General features: G+C 42.2%; 2 protein-coding genes across 2 annotated transcripts in view; one reads left to right on the top strand and one right to left on the bottom strand.

The window, feature by feature from the left end:
* Positions 1-2976, top strand: part of SLX4IP (SLX4 interacting protein) — an 83002-nt gene extending 80026 nt beyond the window's left edge. The window contains exon 9 of the mRNA XM_074864397.1: positions 1165-2976. Coding sequence (XP_074720498.1) covers positions 1165-1981 — 817 coding nt within the window. The 3' untranslated portion in view covers positions 1982-2976. The remainder of the gene's footprint in view (positions 1-1164) is intronic.
* A 6724-nt stretch (positions 2977-9700) lies between these two features.
* Positions 9701-26012, bottom strand: part of JAG1 (jagged canonical Notch ligand 1) — a 37468-nt gene continuing 21156 nt past the window's right edge. The window contains exons 6-26 of the mRNA XM_074864390.1: positions 23475-23605; positions 23066-23185; positions 22500-22613; positions 21833-21946; positions 20890-21003; positions 20448-20494; positions 19769-19942; positions 19117-19267; positions 18415-18579; positions 17801-17914; positions 17045-17158; positions 16820-16933; positions 16578-16694; positions 16034-16061; positions 15837-15922; positions 14719-14832; positions 14363-14472; positions 14045-14281; positions 13571-13702; positions 12965-13115; positions 9701-12529 (exon numbers count right to left, since the gene is read on the bottom strand). Of these exons, the coding sequence (XP_074720491.1) occupies positions 12072-12529; positions 12965-13115; positions 13571-13702; positions 14045-14281; positions 14363-14472; positions 14719-14832; positions 15837-15922; positions 16034-16061; positions 16578-16694; positions 16820-16933; positions 17045-17158; positions 17801-17914; positions 18415-18579; positions 19117-19267; positions 19769-19942; positions 20448-20494; positions 20890-21003; positions 21833-21946; positions 22500-22613; positions 23066-23185; positions 23475-23605 (2905 nt within the window). The 3' untranslated portion in view covers positions 9701-12071. The remainder of the gene's footprint in view (positions 12530-12964; positions 13116-13570; positions 13703-14044; positions 14282-14362; positions 14473-14718; positions 14833-15836; positions 15923-16033; positions 16062-16577; positions 16695-16819; positions 16934-17044; positions 17159-17800; positions 17915-18414; positions 18580-19116; positions 19268-19768; positions 19943-20447; positions 20495-20889; positions 21004-21832; positions 21947-22499; positions 22614-23065; positions 23186-23474; positions 23606-26012) is intronic.

The following is a 26012-nucleotide window of genomic DNA, read 5'->3' as shown; positions in this document are numbered from 1 at the left end:
TTGTTGTTCGTTTTGAGAGCCTGCAGTGTATCATGATATTAATCTGGATCTTCTGTTGCAGTTAAAGAGTGTCCCAGGTGTAGTGGATGGGGAGGGTTAGTTGGTCTGCTGAACATTTTACTGGTCCTCTGCTGTACCAGGATGCCATTCTTACTTGTGTGAGCTCTCAGTAGCCCCAAATCAATGTGGAATCGGGGATTTGCTGTGAACCTTGGCAAATTTTCTTTTTACCCACGTTGTCCCATCTGTGTTGTCTTTAGAAATGAGATTAGGTTTGGAGGTGTGCCAGCTCTACCTATTTGGGAAGATCCCCCTTTCTGAAGGGCTGGAATCTGCTTGGCATCAGCAGAGCAGCAGAAAACGGTCTCGGCATGGGACAATCTATAGTAATATTTTTAGACTCAAAATCTTACATAGGCAGCTTCAACACTTGTGTATGAAGTTCATCTTATAGCCTATGCAAAATCTAGATTTGTAGGAAACACGCTGCTGAGGAGTGTTTATGTACTGACACTCTATCAGGTCCCTTGTGATCCCATTTTCCTGTATAATTCCTTTTAGAATATCATCTACTTGCATTACCCCAAGTCCTTCCCAGATGAACGGGCTTGATACCAGATGAGTAGTGGTTAACTTTAAAGTGATGCTTTGAAATGTCCTGGGAAAAATTCCAGAGGAACATTCTAAAATAGAGATTAGAAACTCTCACACAGAGACGCGCACGCTGCCTCTCTCCGCCTGCTCCCATCTATTCTTTAGATACACATTATGCATGTGAATATATGGGAATGGTTTGAAATCATTTAGGCACTTATGAAATACTATTTTATCTAGCCAGTCTGGGAGGGAATTCAACATACTTCTGCCGTGTTGACCTTTAACATCTGTAATGAATCCAGTTCTGCCTCTTGGAATAGAATGTGAAGTCCTTCATGGCTTAGTCATTAATAAATAGGGTTCCCCTAGTGCAGTGGAAAATGAGATGGATGACACTTGATATTATCCACACTAGACAAAACGCTGCTTGTCAAGATGATATACGGGGTTTTTTTCCACATTCAGAAAGAGGGTTGCCCTAGTGGTGTTTCAGAGTTTGCAAGAAGGGCGGATTGAGGCAGCGAAGATTCTTTTTAAATTTAAAACCGAAATTCCTTTTTATTGCAGTGTGAAAAGGACAAAAACAAGGAGAAGGAGTACAAGCAAACCTCAAATCAGGAAGGACTCCAAGAAAGTGTGTCTTGGCTCAGTGGACTCGCAGACAGGGAACAGAAAGAACGACTGTCAAACTTCTCTCGGTCCTCCATCTGAAGTGAAATGTAGGAGTAGAGGACTGTTAAAGGACTGCACAAATACAGCTGAAAGCAACTTGGAGCTTCCTGTTTTAGAGCCGGAAAATTATGTTAATCAGAGACAGCCAGATGATGTTAGCAGCCAGCAAAAACCTCCCTCTGTGGAGTGGTTGAAGTTGAGCCCTCTAAGCGAGAACCCTCCTTGTAGCTCTGAGTCAGCACTGCTAGGTCCAAAACAAAGTCAAAGAGTGACCAAAACACAGGCTCAACAAAAGAGCTGTGGTGCAGGAGAAAAGTTAGAGCATTTCAAAAAAGTATCCTCTGAAGAAACTCCTTTAATTCCTAGCAATACAGAAATGAATAAGTCCAATGGTGATTGTTTAGGTCCATTCCTGGAGGAGAAGACCCCACTTAATTCCGGGTTGTTTTCTAAACAAGACATGACAAAGAGTGCATCTGATGAGGAGTCACTAACTTTGGGAAAAAACCTCTCCCGGCCTCTTTCTGTGAGGAACAACACAGTGCAGACAAGCCAAAATGAGCCAAGCACAACCCCTGAAGAATTGTCTGTGATGCCATCATCTTGTTTAGAACTGCAGCCCATGTCTTCAGAGAAGCTTATCCAAAAGAGAAAAAAAGAAGTTGAAAATGGTCTCGGGAGGTTAAAACTGCGAAGGCTGAAGAAGTCATAAAGTCTAAAATATTACCTTGGTGGCATGGGTGGACAGCCACGTTTGTGTTCAGGAGCATATGCAAAAAGTAGGAAACTCTTCAAAATAATTAAAGATAATAAAAATACAAAGTTAAAATTAGATAAGACTTTTAAAGAAAATTTAGTTAACTAAGTATCTTAGGCATTTGGAACTGTAGTGAAGATAATTCTGTGAAGTCTTTAGGAATTAGAGTTTAATATTGTACAAACCAGGGTAGTATTTATAGCAAGAAAAATCTCTTATAATATTTACTAAGCAAAATTTTAGATCCATATATGTTTTAGTACTCCTAAAAAGTCCTATCAGCTGATGACAGCAAAAGTTAAAACCACTTTCGTGATCTGTTAGCAGCTGCAGTTATTCAGTGTTTTGTTTCTGAACACATAGTTTATTTTAGTAATAATTAATCCTTTTTGTGTTAGGAAGTTCATGGTTTATTCACATGATCTTTACAGCAGTAAGGCAAATTAAGGTTATTTCAAATAAATCTTTAACCAGGATTTAACGTTGCTGATAATTTAAAGCCCACCTTTTCCATGGGGTTTCAAAATCCCTGTGGTTTCTGCTTGGGCAGTTTTGATACGAACATTTATTTCTAACCCGCGTTGTGGATACAAGTGATGATGCGTTCAGTCTTTGGAAAAACGAAGATTGGTTTTATACGTGCAGTCACCTGGACGTGCAAACATTGCTACTGGGAGAAGTTCATACATAAACACGCATACGCATCTTCAGGCAGTCATGTTTCAAAATCAGGCCTTGTTTGTGTGCAAGGACAACACACTGTTTTTCATGTATTAGCGATGCCCGAGTTATTTGTTATTTTAAGATAGAGGTAATTTTGAATTGCACACTGCTTTTCCATACTGCTTTTGTAACTCATGTGCTAATGAGCTAAGGAAATGCAACTTTTAATTCATGCTTATCTTTTTTTAAATGTTTAAAATAAAATTATAAGCAGTTTTCTTTCATAATTCTCTTAAAATCAGTGTGACCACAGACATTATACGTGAAGCAATTTTGAAAAATGTTACTGACATGTACTTAGGACTGTGAATATCCTCATTTAGGTTAGGAAGACGACTCCCATCCATAAGCATTAGCGTTGGCAGTGTAATACAGGTCCTGATGAGTGTTAGCAACTCAGCAATTGACAGCAAGACACTCTCGATCAAACAGCATCTTTCTGCTATAAATAATTTCTGCTTTTGCTATAAATGAAAAAGATTCTGCATGCCTGAAGACATTTTCCCTTTTTTTCTTTCAGCCTGTTTGCATGAGGTTTCTCACAGTGCTTTGCAATAAGGTCTTTCCTAGTAACAGCAAAACCGAGCTGGGTTTGGAGGAAGAATAGCCTGAGATATGTTTACTGTTGTCTTTTGTATGGACTCGAGATACTGGGCCAGGAAGGCAGTAAAAAGCACATTTTGATGGACTTAAAAGAGGTATAAGGACATTTAATTAAGTATTTATCAGAAAAATAAGAATTATTAAGGTAGAATAACTTGATAGTTTATATTAAAGTCTTAGTGTAGATTTTCTGAGTGGCTTCTTACTTCAGTGAATAAAGGTAACAAATTGTACAAGCACATATTTTAGACCACAGTTTTAAATTTCCATTATTTCTACTTTGCTTTTACCATGGATCTTTGTGATGATGTTCTTGGTTGTAACAGATAGCTACAGGAGAGGTTTAGGTCTTACGCTGTATGATACTGTTATGCAGTGTCAGACAGATGTTGAGTTTATAAAATCAGTTACTTTTTATTTCATTCTGGTCAGGAAAAAGACCTTCTGCTTGCTTTTGCAAACTGCTGAACACATGGATTGTATCTGTGAAAATTGTGGATGGTCTTGAGCAAGTACGCCTCAAACTATTACTGCTAAGAAGCTTCTCTTCTTCTTGCATCTGTCCTCTCTTAATCCATTTCACTTAAGTGTTAGAAACCAGAGGGCAACCCCATATAGTTTATCATATCATTGCATACTGTTGTTATATACGTAGTTCAATCTTGTAATTATAATTTAGTTTGAACTGAGTAACGTACCTGCATGCACCCTTACAAAGGAATGTCATACGTTTATAGGGGGCTTGTGTAGAATAAACCATTGTCTGTGTAGCTAAAATCACTTGATTTTTCCTTTAGGATATTTTGTTATGTTACTTAAAATGCTGTTTCCATCACCTCACTGATAGCATGGGAACATCCTCCTCCTAAAATGGGGATTGTGCAACACTGAGAAATGTAGGCCTAGATCGATTAAAGGTGTTAGAGCCTAGAGAGTCAGAACAAATACAAGTGCACTTTCTCAAAAGTCCATATTTGCGTCATTCTTACTGTAATTACTGACTTGGTAGGTTCTGAGGCTCTTTGTAGCTGTGTCCTTTAAAAAGCTGTCCCTTGGATCCTCTCAGAAATGCCGTTATTCCGAGAAGAAGCTTTGAATTCATGATTGTTTCTGGATTTTAGATGGTGTCGCCGCTCAAAACTATTGTTTCTTTTGTCTGAGCAGCAGGACTATTATAAAAGTTTCCCTTTTGCAAACCCTGTGGGTGCTTTACGTGATGCTGTGACATCCAGGCTGTACCGCTACCGTATGGCTCTCTTATCTCTGTACTTTAAGGGCAAGGTTGTCTTCTTAGTCTTTGCCTTTATCAGCAATCCACCTGCACCCAGATGACTGGCAGAGGTGTGGTCTGACACGCTCTTGAACCACAAACTCAATTTCCTAAATCAGGTTTAGGGGAGAAAAAAAAAAAAAAAGGGAGCTGGAAACTGAACTAGGGTAAAACTTGCAAGTCTTGGCTGTGGCTTTCTGTTACCAATTTGCTTCTGGGCAGCGTTAGCATACCTTTCTGTTAAAAGTAATAAATATTTAAGGCTCTGTTCTGTTCTGAAACTGCCATTGAAGCACAGAAACAATGTCTTGGGTTCATTTTTTTTCTTTTGTGTTTATTTGTTTTGTTGGCTTTTTTCATTTTTAGAGCTTCTTTGAACTCCTCTGAAATATGTGTAGATCTGAGACTGGCTAAAGCCCACAATGCAATACTCACATTCAAAAATACATGTTTGTCTTAAAGAGAAATAACTGTCTATTCCAAACCAGCCAACTTTGGGGTTGTTTTTTATGTGTTTGTTTTGTTTTTTTTTTTTTAATGAATCATCTGGTTAATTTGGTCAGTGCTGTTTGCTGATAGTGAAACAGTCCTTTCCTAGCCAAACACTTTCTAATGTGTGCAGACTATCAGTTCCATTATTCTTTACATCAAAGTAGTTGAAAATATTTGTTTAGTGAACTTTTGTGTTTAAACACACATCAAAAGCTAGACCGGCCTTTTACATATTTATTTATAAAGAGGAAGCTGCTGTAAAATCTCCCTGGCCCAGTGTTGATCGGTAGGAAGGCTTTAACCATGGCAAGAGTTATTTTGAGTAATAAGCTTTGTGCTAGCTCTGATAGTATCTGTCAGGTTGTAGTTCTGCATACCAGGATCTAGAGCGTATGTTAGTGTGTTATGACAGTTGTGTGGCCACATTTCTGTGTTATGCTTGACTTGAAGAATTTCAAGGGCACCTGTTTCTAACAAAAATGGAGAATTTTAAGAACCAAAGCTTTTCCTCACCACAGAAGGTTTTGACCAAGGTGTTAAGTAGCGTTCTGAAGGCGTTTATTTTGTCAGTGTGAACTTCCTTCCTTCTCGCCGCTCTGCGTGTGGGTCACATCAGCTAAGTTTTTATTGACATTTTTACAGCATCATCTCATTGGTTTTGACTGGAAAATGGATCCTTTTTAAAGAAAAAGGTGGAGGAAATATTGTTTTGTTTGCAGTTGGAATAAGAAAGATGTAAAGTACAATTAGACTACCCCAGATTGCATGTTATTAGTATTATCTCCTTGTCTATATCAGTATCAAATAAAAGGTTTCATACTGTGTTAAAACACCCTAATGCAGGCTTGAGCAAACTGAGTTAATAGTATCAAGAGTCTTTTAGCCAACAGTGGGAAGTGTGGGTTGGCCTCAGAAATTAGCTTTAATAAAAGGCACTCCTCGCTTCTTTGCTTTCTGCTTTTCTCTAATAAGCATTAACTAGCACCCAAAACCCTATGTGAAGGGGAAGATGTGGGACGGAGGAATAGCAGCGCGCGGAGCCTTTCATCCAAGGGATATCAAAGCGTTCTGCAGCTGAACCTGGGGGGGATATGAATATGCTTATTTTGACAGTTGAGGCAGCACTGAGCATAAGCAATTTCTTCAAGGTAACGCAAGCTGGTTAAGGAACTCGTACTGCAAATTCTTTCATCAACTCGTTCAGGTATTTTTGAGGACAGCTCTTCCATCTTGTTCACTTTTTTCCCCAGATAATTAAAGTGGAATCTGGTAGTGCATGACCTTGTCCTTTTCATAGTGGCAATAAGGTGACAGTTTTAGATGAGGACTGTTGGTTTGTTTGTTGATGGCCCATGGTGAGAAATTATAAACGAGTTGTGAAAATGGTGTAGTGCCACAGGGCATTTCAGCTGCAACCTGGAAATTGTCCAGGGAAGTAATCTCGACTGTCCTACCTCCTTTACTGTTTAAATTATTCCAGAGCTGGGAATTGGTTCCTGTGAGAGCTGACAGTGCACCTTTTTTCAATGAGAATTTCACTGATTTGCTCCCATTCTATCCAAGTTAGATCCTTTAGTATAGCTGAGACATAGTACCTCAGTAGTAGGAATTGGTAATCCAGCTCCATAACTGCTTTATTTGCTGCCATAATAATTATCTTTTTGATTTATGCATCAGATCATTAAAGAAAAGTGTCTTGAGCTATAATTCTAGAGATGGGCATGCCCCTTTTTAATATTAATATGATCTCATAGTGCTAGAATGAAAAGAATAGAGATTTATTTCTCCACCCTGTAGAGAAACTGGTTGAAACAATTTGCACATCACAGAGAAGGCGCTCGCTGGAAGATCCAGGCTGGAACTCCGGTCTGACGCCCTGTCTGATACCACATCGCTCCATCTGCTGAACCTCCAGCCGGTGGCCAACAGACCATTCAGAACCTTCAGCACCTTCCTCTTCCTCCTCATCACCCCCAGAAACTGGGATTAATCCTTGCACAGCTGTTTTACTGGGGTTTTCCCTCTTTTGGGAACAACAGCTGACCTCTAAAAACAAACTCCGTGTGCACGGGTAAACAGTAATCATGATGGCCACTGGTGTAAATACTGAAAAAGAGGAAGTTGACAAATTCTTAAGTATACTTAAATATTCTCGCTCTGTTTAGAAGGGGAGGGGGAGCTTACTCAGTCGCTTCCGTCTTCTGGGGAGGAAAAGGCTGAATTTGGTACTTCCCTTGTCAGAACTTCTCATCTTTGCATACATTAATGAAAACATCGAGCCTCTGCCTGGTGACTTGCTCCAGCAAAGGGCCAGGGTAGGGGCCTGGGCCTGGGCCGGGGGAGGAGGCAAGGCCGGCTGCAGCCTGAGGGCCAGGGCTGGCAGTAGGAAGCTGAACTCAAGGAGCAACGAGAGCGTAACCTTGTTGGTTTTCTAGCTTGGCGGAGAGCTGATTAATAATATTAACTCTTGCTGTGCAGGTGTGCCAGCTGGTGTGAGAACAAGTGGTGTTTCTGTGGAAAGGAAAGGAGCTTCATCAGCGAAATCCCTTGGAGGTGCTGGTCTCGTGTTTAGGCCCTGAGCCAGTTTAGGTTTGTCACTTGCTAGGCTCCACGTGTCCCAGCGCTACCTGGCTGTCGTTTGCTCCTGTTAGCAGCGCAGAAAGAGCCGTTCCCAAGGCTTGTCTTTCCCCCCCCAGTGACATGAATATCTCGGCGTCACGGCTGATGTGAGGTGCACAATCAGCGCCTTTCCCCTAGTTCCCTCTACGTAAGACGGGCCCTCTCCACGCGGAGGTGCAGAGGCTTTGATGTGGCTCTGCTCAGCTCGAGTTGAACCAAACCCAGATTCAACAGGTTCAATTAGCTGTAGGTAGAGCAAAGCAGAGGGTGCGAAGGGGAGTAATTTTGTTTATTTATTTATTTAAAGCTCCTCTGTGTAAATGGCAGCTCAGGAAGCACACATTTTTCAGTTCTTGGATGAATAAGGATCCAAAGAACCCCCACGCGCTAGCAGCGGGAAACTTCTCCTGACTAAAAGGGTCTGGAGTACGTGTCGTACGAGGAACGGCTGAGGGAACTGGGGGGGTTTGGTCTGGAGAAGAGGATGTTGAGGGGAGACCTCATCGCCCTCTACAACTACCTGAAAGGAGGGTGCAGAGAGCTGGGGATGAGTCTCTTGAACCAAGGAACAAGCGATAGGACAAGAGGGAATGGCCTCAAGCTGCGCCAGGGCAGAGTTAGACTGGCTCTTAGGAAGTATTTCTTTCCAGAAGGGGTTGTTGGGCGTTGGAATGGGCTGCCCAGGGCAGGGGTGGAGTCCCCATCCCTGGAGGGGTTGAAGAGTCGGGTTGACCCAGCGCTGAGGGATCTGGTGGAGTTGAGAACGGTTAGTGTGAGGTTAATGGTTGGGCTGGAGGATCTTCAAGGTCTTTTCCAACCGAGATGATTCTGTGATTCCCGGAGTAGTAAACTGTGAACTGGCAAAGTATAATTTCCACAAAAATAAATGTGCCTTGGTAGTAGTCTAATGGGAAGGCCTTAAACTTCATGTTCCTATTTATTTTCGTGACAACGGAAAACATTTCATCTACCAGCCCCCAGCCTGGTGGCGGTTCTGGGCTTTGGAAGACTGTTTTTGTGTTCTATTCACCGGTGTAAATTCTGAAGCTACTGCTGAGATATGAGGATATAATTTTAAAAATATCATTAAAGCAATGTCACGGAATTCTCTTCCCTCCCCCTGTACGACTTGTGTGGCTCTAATTTCATAACACTGTGAGGTAGTGATGAAATGAGTCATAGGGGAAAACCAGGTTGTGTACAGAGAAGCTCTGCGTGGTCGATACGGTACTTTGTAGCCCAGGAAAGGCTGGAAACAAATAAATGAACATGCTCAGGGCTCTGATGAGTTTTGAAGCTTGAGGAACCCCGGTTTTGCTCTACGGTGTCTTCAGAGATCTAGACACCTTTGTCACTATGTTAAGTCTGTAATTAGAGTTTTGAAGTAGGTTTTGAAGTCGCTTAATACATGTTCCCAGGACTAGCAAAAGCCCTCTCTTTGAAAATTTATTTTCTGCTTTTTCTTAATAGAAGGCAGACTCAGATTTATTCCCACAACATCAGGTACAAATGTTTGTCACTTAAAGAAGCAGTTGGCTCCTGCATCATTGACTTTGAGACCTACGTGAACAGGAGCCATCAGGAAGATGGCCAATTCAACATGAAAAGTGGCGAAAAGCACTCAGTTCACAGCCTCGCTTTGTACTTCTGAGGCGGGTGGAAGATTCGCTTCTCTTTAAGTGGCTTTTTTAGACACGACGTGTTTGCTTTATTGCAGATTGTAGAAGTCAGGGAACAAAGGGAAATAAATGCTCCTGGGATTTGTTTGATGAGGAGTTATTGAAGTGGTGAGATGAAGCTAATCGTGTTGAATTCCCATTCAGGAGGCAGTAAACTGCTGATTCTCTGGTACTTAAGTTATGTGGCATGTGATTGCGAAGAGTGAGGCAGTCCCCCTTTGACGGCAGCGCAGTGACAAGTTAGAAAGCTCCTTTTAAAGCGAGTTTGAAATAAAAAGTAACACTAAATAGATTTTATCGATTTTTTTTTTTAGACAGCTGTAAAGAAGGTACAGAACAGAGTATGTCTTGCTATCAGATTTAAGTGTTCATTGTATTCATATCGCAGCAATCTTTATATAAAGTATTTACTACAAACAAATATGGATGAAAAGGCCTAACCTTGCGGAGGGTTGGTTTAAGCTGAAGTACAAGCAGCAGCCTGACCTTATTTTATATTATTTTTCAATTACATTTGTTACACACTGTCAATTGTTCTTTCAGATTCGTACTAGCCTCTTCCCAAAACAAACTTGCAGCTTCCTCAGGAAAACATGCTAAAATAAGAGTAACTCTCAGCCAGCTAACCCCTATTCCCACACGCAGCCCCTCGTAGGTGGGAGGGGCAGCATTAGTTAAGCATGAGAAGCCATACGTTGAATATTTCAAGAGTTTATTTTATGCTTTACAAAGCACTTTCTGCCCATTCAAAATCAGAATAATCTATGGATCCTTTCCCATCCCGGTCAGCAGTTTGGATCTTGCCTAGCTACTTAAATTTGGTTACTATCTGGTGGTAGCTCATTGGCCCATGCAAAGTAAACGTGTTGCACAACTCCAGTCACCTCCTCCTCCTCTCAGAAGTACACGGAGGTACACGAGCCAGAAGACACTGAGAACAAGGGACCTGCTGCTTTCAAACCCCCTCAGCCTGGTTCAGAGCCAGAGGGGAACGTGTAATCATCTAACAAAAATCTGACTGACTCCACTGAAATCAGTGGCAGGTCTTGGAAATGTAAGCCAGCACCTGCCCCTGGTTTTGCACAACTAACTTAGTTGGGAGTGCCTCCCAGCTCAATAATCTCCACGCTCTTTTATGTTTTCATACAAAAAATTTAATAAATATTACTTTTCAAGATTTATTGCCAGGAACAACACATCAAAGATGCATTTTCATATAACACTAATATCACAATACAAGGTATCTTCATGATCTCGATGGTTAACCACCGAGATTACTATGTTTATAAGCCTTTTGATCTTAAACGTTGTAATAGCACTTTGATTTCCTCACTTGTTAAGGCGGGCAGTGTAATCTATGGCAAACCTACACAGTGATCTTACTGGACATTCTACTGTTCAAGTATTCAACAACTAGCTTATTAGAATACTCCCTAAATGCAGTAGATTACAAAAAAAGTCAAATCTACAAGTGGTTCAGTATTACATATTCATGGTGAGAAAAAAAATAATTAGAATTTACAAAATAAGATTGCTGTGTTTCCAACTTCACACGCTAATTTGATATTTTAATTACATGCAACCACTCACATTTCATCTACATAAAGTAATAAACTCAGTTTTGTTCCCTTAAACTGCTTCTTAGCAGATTATCTGCCTGTCACTCGTTTTTCAAGTCTAAAGCAGCAAAAAAAATTTTCTAGTCTAATTATCTAAACTGCCTCAGTCAGTACTTACAAATAGTCTTAAAGTGATACTATGGAAGGTGTTTCAAACGTTTGACATTGTACAAAAACCAGCATCAAGGCATGAAAGCCCATCCTATTAAAAATAAACTATTTTAGAACACTTTAGTTTTGGCATATAGGCAACATGTAACAAGAAAATAAATTCAAAATAGAGAAGCCACAAGCTTACAATGCTATCAAAAACCTTCAACTCTAAACACATACATATAAATAAAAAGGAATGATATTTTAAGGCTCTTGATTATTAAGTTAATAAATCAAATATACACAGTGATTAATAAAAAAAGAATTATTTACATATCTATACAAACTTCTATTTTTGACACATTTTCCTCTTTAAATTCTTCATTTACCAGCAACTGCTGACAAGTTCCCCCCACCCGCCCCCAACAAAAATACAATAAAAAAATAAATAATAAACTTATTTTTGATAGTTGCTGTGGTTCCGAGCTGCAAAGGCACTTTCAAATACAGAACTAGTTGTACGTCACCATAAAACCAATATACAAAAAACTCAAATTCAATAAATATAAATAAAATGTATTATTCTAAAGAAACTGTATAAATCGGGACATCTGGCAGAAAAAAAAAATTAACACTAAGGAAGAGTAATAAGGCTATGTAATACCTTATGAAACGTTTCCATGATGTGTCAGCTACAGCTGAATTTACAGGAGGGCACTTTTGACTAGTTTTGCATAGATGTGAAATGCAGCACTTGGTATTCCAGCCAACCACAGCAACTATCATTGCCAGTGTAAGCCAGCTTGTCAAAACTTAAATTAACACAGGGATTCTAAGTAAATAATAGCCTTAGACTCAAATATTACACAACAGTTTAAGAACTACAAGCTCTTGAGTGCCTTTAGAACGCCGTTTAAAGGCCCTGCGCGGCAGCACCCCGCTGTCTGCTATACGATGTACTCCATTCGGTTTAGGCTTTGTGCACTTTCCAAGTCTCTGTTGTCTTGTTTGTTTGTCCAGTTTGGGTGTTTGGTGGGTGTGCTGTTGGGGGGCTTTTCATCTCTGTCTACCAAAGTGTAGGCTGGCTGCTTGGCAAATCGGGCCTTCTGCTGGTGTTTGTCCATGTCGTCTTCCTCCACCTCTGAGTTGTGTGTCCTTATTTTGGCGATTTTAGAGTTTTTATTTTCGTAGTCTTTGATTGGGACAGTATTTGCTCCGTGTTTCTCAATGGGGTTTTTGATCTGATTCAGCTGCTCCCTGACGTTGTTGGTAGTGTTGTCATCAGAGGCCGTGTGAGTGTGGCTGCTCTGCTTTCTGCGCTTTCGGATGCACCAGTAAAAAACAGTTACCAGGCAACAGATCCAGGCCACTGTTAGGACCGAGCTCAGTAACGGCACCAAGAAATCTGGAAGAGATACGAGACCAGTTAACGCTGCTGCACACCAAGCGTTCCAGCCCCGGCTTTCTACAGAAACAAGTCTCAGTTCTTAAGCCTTGCTTTTTTTCCACCGGGGTCCAGACTGTAACATAATCTTGGCTGTTTTAGAACACAAGAGGTTTAACGTGAGTTTAGGACTCGGGAGTACTGACCGATCGCCCCCGAGGCAAACGTCTTCCTTCCTCTTAACCTGCTCAGTGCTGGCTGGAGAACTTTCTTTTTTCTAAAGTAACAAGACCCTGGTGCGAAGTCTCCTTCTTGTTCCCAGTTAACAGGGCCAAGAGACAGAGATTCTCAGACTTGCTACAACTTTCAGAAGCGAGAAAAGCTTCCCCATCTCTGAAGGGCTGTTCTAGCCAGGGCAAGCGTGCGAGTTTTTGGAGACAAGGTAAAAAAACTCACCTGTTTTGTTTTTAACTGGTCGCCGCTGTACTCGGACTTCCGCCACTGCAGCAATTAGCGTGTTGTTACCATCGCGCTTACTGACAAGGTCAATAATCTTATCTGTGATGTCTTTGATTGGGTTTTCATCTTCCCCTATATCTTCTGCAGACTACAGAGGAAGTCAGACAATTAATCCCAAATGCCAGATCAGATGCGTGGGTAACCTGCTCTTTATAAACTTTCACAATCACTTGGCTCTCAGGTCTTTTAATACTTAAAACGCAAAACAGGAGCAAACAAAAAGCCCAGCTATGAGCAGAAACTAATAACGCAGAATTTTTGTCCCCGTCTTTAAAAAAAGACAGCCAAAAGACCCCCAAAAAAGCAGCACTCGAGAGTATAACAGTTTTACTACCCCGTTACAGTTGCCACCAGATGGTAGCTCTCAGGTACGCACATGGAACCCGGATTTCTTCCCTGTTCTTAAAGGGAATTGGGATGGAAACTAAACCATGAGAAGTGCTGACAAAGCCAGGAATTACGATTTTTATGAAATCCAGATGTTGCACACATATCCAAGCAATTAACTACTAAGACATTTAAAAATATTCCAGGAATACTTACAATCGCAACATGTATTTCATTATTTGCCAAGTGTGAAGGCTCACAGGTAATATAGATGGAATATTCAACAGAAACATTCTTCAGAATATTCAGATTCCTCAATTCGCTGCAAATGTGCTCTGTGGTAAGTCCCTGGAGGATACGAAAAAAAAGGTGGTTTTATTTTTTTTTTTTTCAATACATATGCACACAAACACACAGATACGAGAATTATTTTTTTTTTTTTTGCCCTGAAGTAAGAGTTCTCAAGGGAAGAGGAGGGGGAAATCCCCTCCAAACCAGCTTTTGTTTTTCTCTGGACACAAAAGCACTTTGGGTAGAAGTCTGTATTAATCTTTCTATACCTTCTGTTTTCTTTAATAATAAGGGAGTGTCAGCTTTTACTGTCCTTTTACCAGTCCAAAAAGTGGTTTTATGCTCTGGCAAACAGGCACACGTGTGCCGCAGCATGGCGAGCTACGTCCTGCTACTTACTGGTGCCATCATCTCTTTATTGAAGGTAAAGGTGATGTTGGCACAGTTCTCTTGGTAGTAAGAATCAGAATTGCATTTGGTCTTCACAGGCTGTTGGTTGGAAGGCCAGCACTCCCCCACGGCCGCGCACGGGTGCGTGAAGCAGTGGTCTTCTCTGACAGGAACGCAGGCGTGTCCAGCTGGGCATTCGCTCTGACCTTTGGCATGTATGACGCAAGGTCGAGGACCACACCAAACCTAGCAGAGAATAAATACGGGTAAGTAACCGCTGGTTACGGGGCGGGAGGCGGCGTAACCCGAACCACAGCACCGCTGTACCTTAGAACAGGTGACTTTTCCGTTGAGACACTGACAGGTATTACAGTCATCATCCCACTTCGCCCCATCTGGCATTACTCGAACACTGGTAATGCAAGGCCTTCCTGTAACTGAAGAGAGATTGAGCGGAATTATAAACTTCAAAACAGGGAAACAACAAGTGAAAATAACCCTTTCCCAAGGGTTCATCTTACCACTAAGTTTCCTTCTTCAGTAAAAGAATATACTTGCTTTCAAGTAACAACAAATAACCCCCCCCCAACAACCCCAAACCTGTTACCACACAGTTACACAGCTCTTGCTACAGGTATATTATGTATATAGATGTATATACGCAGCCATGGCCACTGGAATACCTTCTTGGCATCCTGGACCACTCCGACCCGGTGGGCAAATACAACGGTAGCCGTTAATTTCGTCTACGCACGTAGCTCCAAAGGCACAGGGTGACGACTGGCATTCGTTGATATCTGCGATGGGAAGGAGAGGAAATAAAAGCTATCTATAGTATCACAGAACTACCTGGGCTGGAAAAGACCTTGAAGATCACCCAGTCCAACCATTAACCTCACACTGACCGTTCCCAACTCCACCAGATCCCTCAGCGCTGGGTCAACCCGACTCTTCAACCCCTCCAGGGATGGGGACTCCACCACTGCCCTGGGCAGCCCATTCCAACGCCCAACAACCCCTTCTGGAAAGAAATGCTTCCTAATAGCCAGTCTAAATATCCTTTTATTTTGTCAGAAAAGAGATTTGCCTGCTGGAGCTTCATGTTCATTTTCTAGTGTCTACTCAGAGATAGGTTCTTATTAGTAGCACCGGTGTAATCTCAGAGCACGTTCTTTGAAGTTCCTGCTGTGTGGCACTAACAGAGATCAAAACCTGACCCTATGGCTACTTCAGCTTTTCAAGGGCAAGGACACATTCCTCCTCACACAAACACACTTCCTCTCCTTTGACATACTCCAGCTTCCCCCCCCCTCCCTCCTAGAGTCTTCAACCGATGACAGTGTTAAACCCCCTTCCAGTTGTATTGCTGCTATGAAACTTCTATTTCCATGGCTGTTATTAAAAAAAAAGTGTTAGTGTCCTCCTACCTGTAATTATTATTAAATTACAGGGAAGTGCATACATCACCTCAGGGCGTGTAGGTGGATTATTAATTGACAAGGTTTTTGGCTGGCACGCTTTCGTCTCGAGCAGAAACCTCTGCCACACAAACACATTCTAACAGGGAAGACTATCCTGAAGGGCATTTTGCCTGCTCGGCTGAACTGACTTTAAGACTTCTTTCATTTTCAGTGCTATTCCTGCCCTCCCCACATCTGCTACAGGTGTGGGTACGGATACAGAAGACACAGGACACCTGTCATTAATCTGATCTACCACTTAATTAAGATGATTGTCTCACCACAAGATTCAAGTAAGAAAAAAAAAAAAATTAAAGGTAGGGTGCCAGTGAAACACTTACTGATCCTGCAGTCGGGGCCTGCGAAGCCTGGAGCACATTCACAGCGGTACCAGTTGTCTCCATCCACACAAGTGCCACTATTATAACTAATAAAGAAAAGTCGTTATATACATTAAAAACCTGCAACAGATAAAAAGAATCTAGAATTCTAAAATAACAAAAAAGCCAAGTATGAAAGATAAACATATTAAACTCACCAAGGATGAGGACTGCAGTCATTTGTGTCTGCAAAGCAAAGAGAGACAACATTAAATATGCAGCCTTTGGCTAATACAACTCCACTGTCAGTAAAGAAGGATCAAACTTCCCCTAATGCCCAAGTTACACTTAGCTCAACTTTTACAAAAATATGCTGAAATTCTCTACTAAATTGATTCCAGGCTTCTACCACAAAATTTGTTAACTACATTGTGGAACACATGTACACAGGAAGAGATCCTTGTAAAGAATCTAACAGGGGAAAAAAAAAAAAAAAGTGGAAGCAGACAGAGCTGCTCGTAGAAAAAGAATGCGGGAGAAAACAAGACAACATCTGTCTCCACTTAGCTCATTTGCAACTTTCTCATGCCCAGGTCAAGGCTCTATCACATAAAGTCATTAAAAACAAAGATTCAGGTGATGCTAAAGCCTACATCAAACAAGCTTTCCCTTCTGGTTTCAATCTGGACTCCAAGGGCGACAGGATGAGCTAATGTTCTCATCACGCAACACTCTGGAAAAGTTCAAGCTGAGATGACTTACTCTGGGTACACGTGGGTCCTTCCCAGCCCTCCTTGCAGACACAAGTGAAAGAATCCCCGCTGACGACGCAGGTACCACCGTTGTGACAGGGGTTTGGCAGGCAGCTGCTGTTCCTTGCTGTAAACAGAAACAGGATTCGCCGCTAAGTGGTTAGAAAGCCGTCAAAACCGGGCCAAGAGGAAAGACCGAGGTCACGGACCCAGCGCTGCCTCTGCTCCCTGGGGATTAGGCCAGGTCCTTACCTATGTTACAAGTGGCTCCTTCCCATCCTGCAGGACACATGCACTTGAACGTGTCCCCCTCGTCGTAACACGTTCCTCCGTTGTTGCACGTTGCCTCATCGCACTGGCTGTCACCTGCGAAGAACCCAAAGGATCCTTAATACCTGGTGCTTTCTTAAGGGAACGCAACAAGTTTAAGCAGCCTAACAGAGCACGCCTGTTTTGGTTTGGAAATGCTGAACTTACGGGAGTGGCAAGTTTTTCCTTTCCACCCATTTTTACATTCACAGAAGAAGTCGTTGACCAAGTCTCGGCAAGTTCCTCCATTGTGGCAAGGGTTTTTACTGCAGTCATTAATATCTAGATATGTTAAGAAAAGAAAACAAGCTAAGCAGTGCTTACGGAATTGACAAACACTTCATGCTTGAAAGGTGCATGTCCCATCCCTAGTTTTGGCCTGTGTTTAAACACTTAAAACAGTATTTTAAAGCTTTAAGCGCTGTCACAGAGATGAAGACTATGTCACCACATTCCTCCAGTTTGCGTTCATTTCATTTGTCATCTTGTTTCAGTAAACAAGAAAAGGCCTATTACATAAACTATCCTATCAGTCAGAGGATAGGAGGGGAGTGCTCACTCCTCTTCTACTCCTGATACCGACTAAATACAAGTGTGAAACGCAGGTATGTCTTTGCTAAAGCAGCGTACTAATGCTAAGGGTTTCTTATAGGAAGTCATCCAAAGGGTAGAGCAGAAAACCAAACGGGAGGAGAGCCAGGTTCTATTCCCAGTCCAGCTCTGTAACTTGGGTTTAGTTCTGATACAAAAGCCTGGGGACTCAGGGGAAAAGAGGACACCTTGTCCTGTGTGGCCTTCGGAGCAAACTTTCCATTGATTTGGTGCCAGTTGGTCACTATCATCTTAAAGACAGCACTAGCCATTCCTTCCTGATGTTTTTTGGCTCAAGACATCCTTCTGCGAGCTGAAGAATGGTTAACTTACTTGTTTCACAATATGTTCCCTCCCATCCATCACTACAAATACATTTGTAGGAGTTGATGCCATCGATACAAGTGCCACCATTTTTACAGGGGTTGCTCTCGCAGTCATTAATATCTGCAACAGTTTGGAGGGAAAGAAAAAAAAAAAATCAGCTAGAAGTACAGCTACTAGAGGTCATCGTCTTATTGCAGACTATTTGGTGCTACTCCCATTTCTACGACCCTTTTGAGATGAAGGGTTATAAAGAAGATGAGGAATAGCTGAAAAACAGGGCACAAAGTGATGAGCCTGTCACTCAATTACTATTAAAACCAAAGAAAATCAGGAGTCCTTAAGATCCATGTTAAACCCCACTATTAACTACCTCAGACCTTGTATACATAAGGTTTTTCAAAACATACAATTCAAGGCCAGAAGGTTCATTACTGTGAACTTTCCCCAAGGCCTAGCAAATTCCAATCTGCCTCGCCCAAGCGGGATATGAAAATTTAAAGCAGTTCCAAGGTTCACTGTGTTACAAGATCAAAACCTTAAAGCAGTCTGGGAGGAAAGGATGGAATCTTCTTCCAAAAAGAGTAGGGGACAGTAAAATATATTCTCTTTTTAGCTCTTACTCTCATGACAGTAGGTGCCAGTGAATCCTTTGTTGCATTCACAGGTGAATTTTCCACCTGCTTGGCTCTTGCATTTTCCGTGAGGACCACAGACATTTGAAGAAATATAACGAACCCCTTCTGGCGTGCTGTTAGAAGCTACTGCCACAGTACAGCTGTCAATTACTGTAGAAAAAGCAGAGACCTGCATGAGGATTGCCCATTCTATCTGCTTTCTTAAGCTAAGAGCAACATGTTAATTCCCAGCCATGGACGTTTAATAGACGTATGTATCGTAGGATCCTTTAGGGTTGGAAAAGACCTTTAAGATCATCGAGTCCAACCATAAACTGAACGCTGCCAAATACGCTTGCCGCTTTAAAAATCAAAGAACTATACCCACTGCTTGTGCATAACATAATCACAGCATCTTCTCTGAAGATTGCTGGACCACATCTGTGGCCCGGAATAAATTCAGCAAAACAGACTATTAGCTACGTGTGTTTTCTGTCCACGCTGACATAATGCTGTCTTTCAAATGGCCGGTATTTACAAATATTACTCATCTTCCCGAGAGAGGCATAAGGCACAGGGCAAAATTCAGCCTCTTTACGCGTGAGCTACCCCAGCGACCACCCCAGTGGAGCTGTGTTATGGCTTCAGCCAGGGGAGGGGCAGAAACTATTGCCCGTGGTTCTCATTCGCCTGCAAGGTGACACAAACCTTCACAAGGAGTCGTGCGGCAGTGATCTTTCAGGTGGGAGCAGTTCTTCCCTTCGTAATCTTCAGGGCAGTTACAGAAATAGTCCATAGCAAGGTTGAAGCACTGAGCGCCGTTCTGGCAAGGATTTGGCTCACAATAATCTATGTCCAGCTGTAAGCAGTGCAGAGAGAGGAAAGGAGGGGAAAAAATAAAAAAAGAGGGGGGAAGGCCGAGTGAAACAGCTGCTTTATCATAGCTTTCCCGCACTACGACAGGCAGACATTGTGGAATCTGACCTTTTTATCTGCTGCCTCAATGAATTGTTCAGAATGCCCAGAGTTTAGTTAGACTTGCAACTATTTCAGCAGACAGCACTCTTGATATTAAACAGCCACTGAAAGTTAATAGTTAGCGGGCAACAAAACCTGATGTGCAAACGCTTGCAGTCCGTTCAACGAAAAGAATCCTCAGCGGCCCGTCAGGGTTTTTTGTTGGTTTCTTCCCCCCCCCCCCCAATATATATTAATCAAGCACTTTCTTGGCAGGCTGACAGCGATATCAAGTACAAGTTTATACTATGGTTCACTGGATGCAAGGCATTCCGTGTACGGATCCAGAGTGCTGGTAGAAACGCGACTGGCTGAGGGCCTGCCTTTCACCCAGGCTTCTTACCTGACAGAGGTTTCCTGAGAAACCAGCGGGACACAGACATTGGAATCCATTGATTTCATCCTGGCAGTGACCCCCATTCATGCAAGGGTTACTTGCACATTCATTGATGTCTTTCTCACAGTGATCTCCTGCATAGCCAGGTGAACAGATACACCGATAACCATTAACCAAGTCCTGGGAAGGAATAAAAAAGTTTAGCGTTAAGATTTTTTTTCCTCCCTCTTGACATATCCTTATTAAAGAGGAAAAAAAAAAAAAAAAAGGAAAAAGATTCTATATGTCCAAACAAGGCAAGAATATTTAGGGGGAAATATTAAACACACACAACAACCCCCCCAACACTGGCTTATGTTCTTGGTTTCCAGGCAAGATACGTTAATCCCCATTTTGAAGTGGAGTATCTACACTTACAGCAAGTAGTTTGCACAATAACCAGCCCATTCACTGGTGACACCAGCAGTGAAAATGAGTCATTTATTACAGTTATATTTTTTTGCCCTTGCTGTTCTACAGACGTAGCCCGACATGCTGTAGCATGACACAGACCTTCCCTCCAACTCAAAGAAGTGACAATTTATACCAGCTAATTGCTCTTTTCCACACTATTTGTGTTTAGACTCAAGTGTTTTAGTTACTGCTGAAGTCTCAGGGAAACCAAAATAAAACAAGCATGGCTCACCCGACAGGATCCTCCATTCTGACATTGTCCACGACAGTCATTAATATCTGTAATAAAATTAGCGTGGTTAGAAGGCAAAAATATATTTACACTAGATACAGGGTTCAAGTCTCTCTAAAACTGGAGCTTGATAAAACTTTTGTCAAGTTTCCTGCATGCCTTCCTTGAGATAAGGTTATTATAATGGGTGGGAACCTTTCATGATTCTTCTACTAGAGGCAGTGAAACTTCACATCATTGTTTTAGCCACTTTATCAGAATATAGCTATGTTATGGACTAATGAGTTTGATAAAATTGTGTATTTTCATTCCACACCAACTACTCCCTTTCTAAAAACATCAGCTGCTGGGACTCTGCCTGATGTTTAAATCTGAGCTTAAACTCAGTGACATACACACCACACGACTGGTTTTTGACAAACCCAAGGATATAGACACTTACTTATATCACAGTTGTGGCCAGACCAGCCAGTAATGCAGTCACAATAGTAGCTGCCAATCAGGTTCCTGCAGGAGTTGGCATTGACACAGGGTTTGCCCTCACATTCATTCGCATCTGAAAAAACAAGGTGAATGGTCAAATGCAGGGCTTGTAGGGCAGGGGGAGAAGGGAAAAAAAAATAAAAAATCCTACAGCCGGTTTTCACAGCAATAATCAGCACTTCATTCAGATCTAAAAGGAACTTGTAATATACAGCGTGGATTAGCGTGACTGGAATGAACAAAAGTCAATCATACAGCAGTCTCTGAAGTCTCTTTCAATTTCTCTGCAATTAGAACATACAGGCTACGCTAATTATTTGATGATTACCCAGCCACTCATTAAGAGCAACTTCCCCCCCACATCTCAGCCCAGCATTTTGAAGGAGGAGCACTGCAGCCTGGTCACTGGGATTAGTGTGTTGTGTCAAGAATGCAGACAGCTCCTTCTTCGTGAGATCATCCACATTTTGGAACCCAGCTGTGAACTCCTCAGTCCGGAGGAGTTGACACGGCCCAAGAGCTACAGCAACTTTCTCACAGGGTGAAGGAAGCAATGCACGTGGGGGCGGGACTGGGAGGCAGACACAGGCACCCTCCCCACTCCGGTTCATTTACGGTTTAAAGCACGCCTCTCTGGCTTAGTTAACCATTTCCTTCGACCACCAGCACGCATCAGCAAAACACGGACAGAAGACAGACACTCGAGGCTTTGGGGCTGTCCTAGACCCCAGGCCTGCAATGTTCTCGATGTGCCAGAATACATCTGCAGGCTTTGGAACCATAAACCTTTGCCTAACGCAAGGGGCACGGCTGCCCTTGCCCGCTGGACTACAATCCCTCTTGAATTTGTCTTTCCCCCCCACCACAGAGCAACGCTAGATGAAGAGAAAAGCGGTTCTCACCTAGCTGGCATGTTTTGCCGGTCCACTGAGGTGGGCAAATACACTTAAATCCATCAACTAGATCTTGGCAAGTTCCTCCATGACCGCAGGGATTTGGAGAACAATCATCAATATCTGTAAGGCAGAGCGAGGAGAGGCTTAGCTCTGTTACTGAACAGGCGGTGTCACTAACTGACAAATTTGATAAATGGTTGCTGCTACTGGGATTTGCCCGGAGGAACAGCAAGACAACAGGACTTCTACTTGGAATTTCTAGGTCTGTTCTGATTTCAGCAAAAGTCTCCTTTAAAAATAACAGTAGCATGACAGGGGGTTCAAACACAAGGGAAGAGGTTTACACCTGTGGCCTTTTTGCACGTAGAAGTCAGATTTTGATCCAGCAAGTCTCTCTAAGCAGCATTTTAAACAACTTGCCGGAACGCTGTAACACTTCAGTGTTCTGCTTCTTTCAAGAAGCCGTTGGCCCTTCCTTCCCCTGGCATTTAACAAAAAAACTTTAGTACAAGCAAAGGAGAAGAGAGTGCACAGTGGTATAAATGGCTGCCAAGAACCAACACTAAAGCTGAGAAAGGTTAAGTAGGCTGCCCTGTAAGTTTATCGGGGATTAGAAAGACTGATCTAAACCAGCAAACTAGCCCATTTTTAATTCAATTTTGAAAGGACTTACTATCAGTGCAAGTTGGTCCAGCCCAGCCAGGCGCACAGACACATTCAAATCCCGTAGACGTCTCTAAGCAGCTCCCTCCATTGTGACAAGGATCAGAGAGGCAGGCGTGCTCCGCTGTGCCAGGACACAAGTACGTCACGGTAGGGACTACAGGAACATCCCCAGAAGCCACCCCCCGCTCCCTTCACACGCTCCTGCTCTGGGCTACACCATCGTTACGCTTGATGTATCGCACTCCTGTGAATTAAAAAGCTACTAGCCAGCAGGGAGCCGCCTTCCACCCTAAACTCATCACCACGCTGACTTGGACCTGTCTGAGTTTGAGCCAGACAAGGTAAAGTCTAGTGATCTCTCTGGTGAGCAGAAGGCTGACTTTCAGAGATGCCAACTGTTCATGATGAAGCATGAACAAGCAAGTCTGGATCTTTGTACCTAGCCCTGACATCATAATTCGTATCATAAATTGACTTTTCCCCAGCCTCATAAAATACATCCCAAACCAGCTACTAAAAGCTGGCAAGAATTCACTGCCAAGTGGCAGCTCAGCAGCTGCACCAGACACTCACCAATTTCACAGTTCTGTCCCGAGTAGCCCTCAGGGCAGGAACATTGGTATTTATCAGGGCCAGTGTTGCTGCAGGTACCCCCGTTCAAGCAGGGTGGGTGGGTTCCACAGTAGTTCAGATCTGCAAGAGGCGAGGAACGTTAAAGCCATGGTTGCAAAAAAGAACGGAAGCATCACCACGTGCATGCTTTGTTCCATTATTCTAGAGCCTTTACAGAATACATCCACACACGAGAGCAGGACGGGACAGGGAGAAGTTAAGCACATATGCTAACAACGCCAGAACAGCAGAGGAGACGATGCTGAGGAGCTGAAGGACAAAACCCTCCCACCGTGTTTCAGAAGGCTCGCTCGATCTGCCGGTGCTAAAATTCAAGTGTTGCACTTGGCTCTCCACAAGATTAGCATACCTTTGTCACAGAGCTGACCACCCCAGTTGGTTTCACAGAGGCATTGCCATGGTTCAATGCAAGTGCCATGGACACATCCTGGGTGTGGAATGCACTTATCACAGTACTGGCCTTGCCATCCATACTGACACCTTCGTTTAAAAAGGGAAAAAAAAAAAAAAAAAAAAAGATAATCAGAACAGGGAAACAAACCAAAAATCCATTAGAATTGCTTGGTGTAGATGTGAGGGTGGCACTCCAAAGCTTGGAGAAAGACCGGGGAGGTGGGGGAGAAGGGCAGGACGAGGGGAGGGGAGAAGCTATTCAAGGTTTGTTTGATGGTTTCTTGTAAACAAACATTTTCGTAGTTTTGCCAAGGTCTCTGTAGCCGGGCTCCTGACAAAAGAATAACTGTTCTGAGAGAACCAGCATGAGGCCATTCAGCACAATAATACTCTTTTGGAGCCTCATACAAATGTGGCGGAGAGGGTGGGTGTGCACTACAAATCAATCTCTGGACTTTGACAGGGTGCTTTATAAATTGAGGGGGGGGAGGAAAGTCAGTGGAAACAATAGTTATCCAGAGATCCTCATGAATACAAGGTTCCAGGCATTTCAGCCACTCTGGGGTTTGTAGGAAGACAAACAAAACCATCAACACCAACTCTGAGCCCTCAGCAAAGCATCGGGAGTTCTCTGCTCTGTTGGAAGCCAACCTTAGTCTGGACTAGACACACAGCAAGTATGGACTGGGCCACAGAAAGGCATGAAAGAAAACAGCACACATCAGGAGTTTACATGTGTTCAAAGATGATCAGTTGTAAGTGTGGTTCAGAGTTTGATTTATGCTAACCTCTTTTCAGGGAATAACTAAAACATATCCAATTCTGAGAAACTTTTAAGTTCACGTCTGGAGAAGAAGTTATTATTATTTACATTGTTTATTGCCACTATCAATGAGCTACCCGAATTTGGTACTTAAAAGGAAGATGTTCTTCTAAAGTAAAGCCCCTTTAAGGGGAAGCTCATTTTGGCTTTCATTCAGTTCTCACTAGCAAGGCAGACCAAGGATTCTTCAAATTAAAGAGGATCTATAGATAGAAACAAGGAAAACAAGCTGAAAATGAAGAGCAAGGGTTTGTTGAGGTACTGTATTTCATTAACAGGTCCTGAGAGTAATTGATCAGCAGCAATTATGCACTAAGCTGTCACTAAATTATGAAAACAAACCTCATCTGTACAGAAGTCAGCTAAGCTTTCTATTTATAAAACCCCCCACCATTCTTCTACGGGCAATTTCTTCTCATGGGAAAAAGCCAGAAGGATCTATCCATTGGGTAATCACAGACACAGCTAGTGGTAAGTCAGACTTCCCTTCTAAAAATCTCAGGTGACAAACTGCATCCTAATTAACTTTTTTTTTTAATAGCTATTTCAGTAGCAGCCTATTCAAAGTCAATGGGAAATTCTTACTAGTTTGTGTGTTTAAAAAAAAAATCTAGTCCAACTTATGTGTCTTTGTGTGCAAAGAACATGAAAGAAAACTGGATCAGGCAAAATAACCTCTCTCAAGTAGCTCTTGGAAAATCCTTCCATATAGGGAATACAATAACAATGCACAGAGATCAAAATTTAGGAACATACCCTTTTAATTTGTATTGCATTCAAAGCAACTTGCCTGTGAGCTTGCACACAAGCAAAACCAAGGGACCTCACCTGCAAAACTACGTATCCAAATCAAGAGTTTTACTCCTTTTTGCTAAATCAAAGGGGTGGGTTTTTTTGTTTTCTTTAAAGCAAGTGTAAAGAGAGACAAGTAATTAAAAAAAAACACAACACACACAAAAAAAGCCATGAGCTTTAGAGCCAAAGCTACGACTTTCTTCAAACATCAGCTTCAAAGTATAACAAACAAAATTGGATAAGGCTACGGGCATTTAAAAGAAAAGTTAGATATCAATTCCAGAAAAAGTTTCATGGTAATAATTCTTGTTTAATAATATGTATGCAGCAGTTTCTCATGAGAAATCTGAAGTTAACTTTCCTTGTATAGTGATTCATGAGTAAATATGGTTTTGTTGGCTGGCCTGCATTAAAGAAAGTGACTCGCACCAAAAGGGAAAGGGATATTTTAAGAATGTTTGCAAGTCGTCTATTGTACCAGAACCCAGAGCAGTTTCTGCTGGGATGTTATTTTTAACCTCTGTTGCATTTGTAACATACAGGCTATATGACTCATCAAAACTTAAAAGAAAATAAAATCTTGTTTCTGTGTTCACTTTAAAGATATTGGTCTAACTTGGCAAGCAGAAGTTATCTGAAAGCACCAGAAGGACAGCATTGTTTCAAGACTATGCAAATCAAGTGTGGGAAAGTTGCACCTTAAGTAAATAAGAGCACTAGTGCATGTCTGGGCAGTGAGTGGGAGGTAAGAGACTTAGAAAGAGAAAGGAAAGAAAAAAAAAAAATCTGGAAACAAAGCCTGTTGTTCTGACTAGGAGACAGCAACCCCTACAAGGCATGTTTATTCTGATGACAGAAGCACAAATCACTGGTAGC

Source organism: Strix uralensis, chromosome 3 (assembly GCF_047716275.1).
Source record: "Strix uralensis isolate ZFMK-TIS-50842 chromosome 3, bStrUra1, whole genome shotgun sequence".
Classification (NCBI taxonomy): Eukaryota; Metazoa; Chordata; class Aves; order Strigiformes; family Strigidae; genus Strix; species Strix uralensis.
The sequence above is the reverse complement of the archived record's forward strand: the minus strand, read 5'-3'. Positions and strand labels throughout refer to the sequence as shown.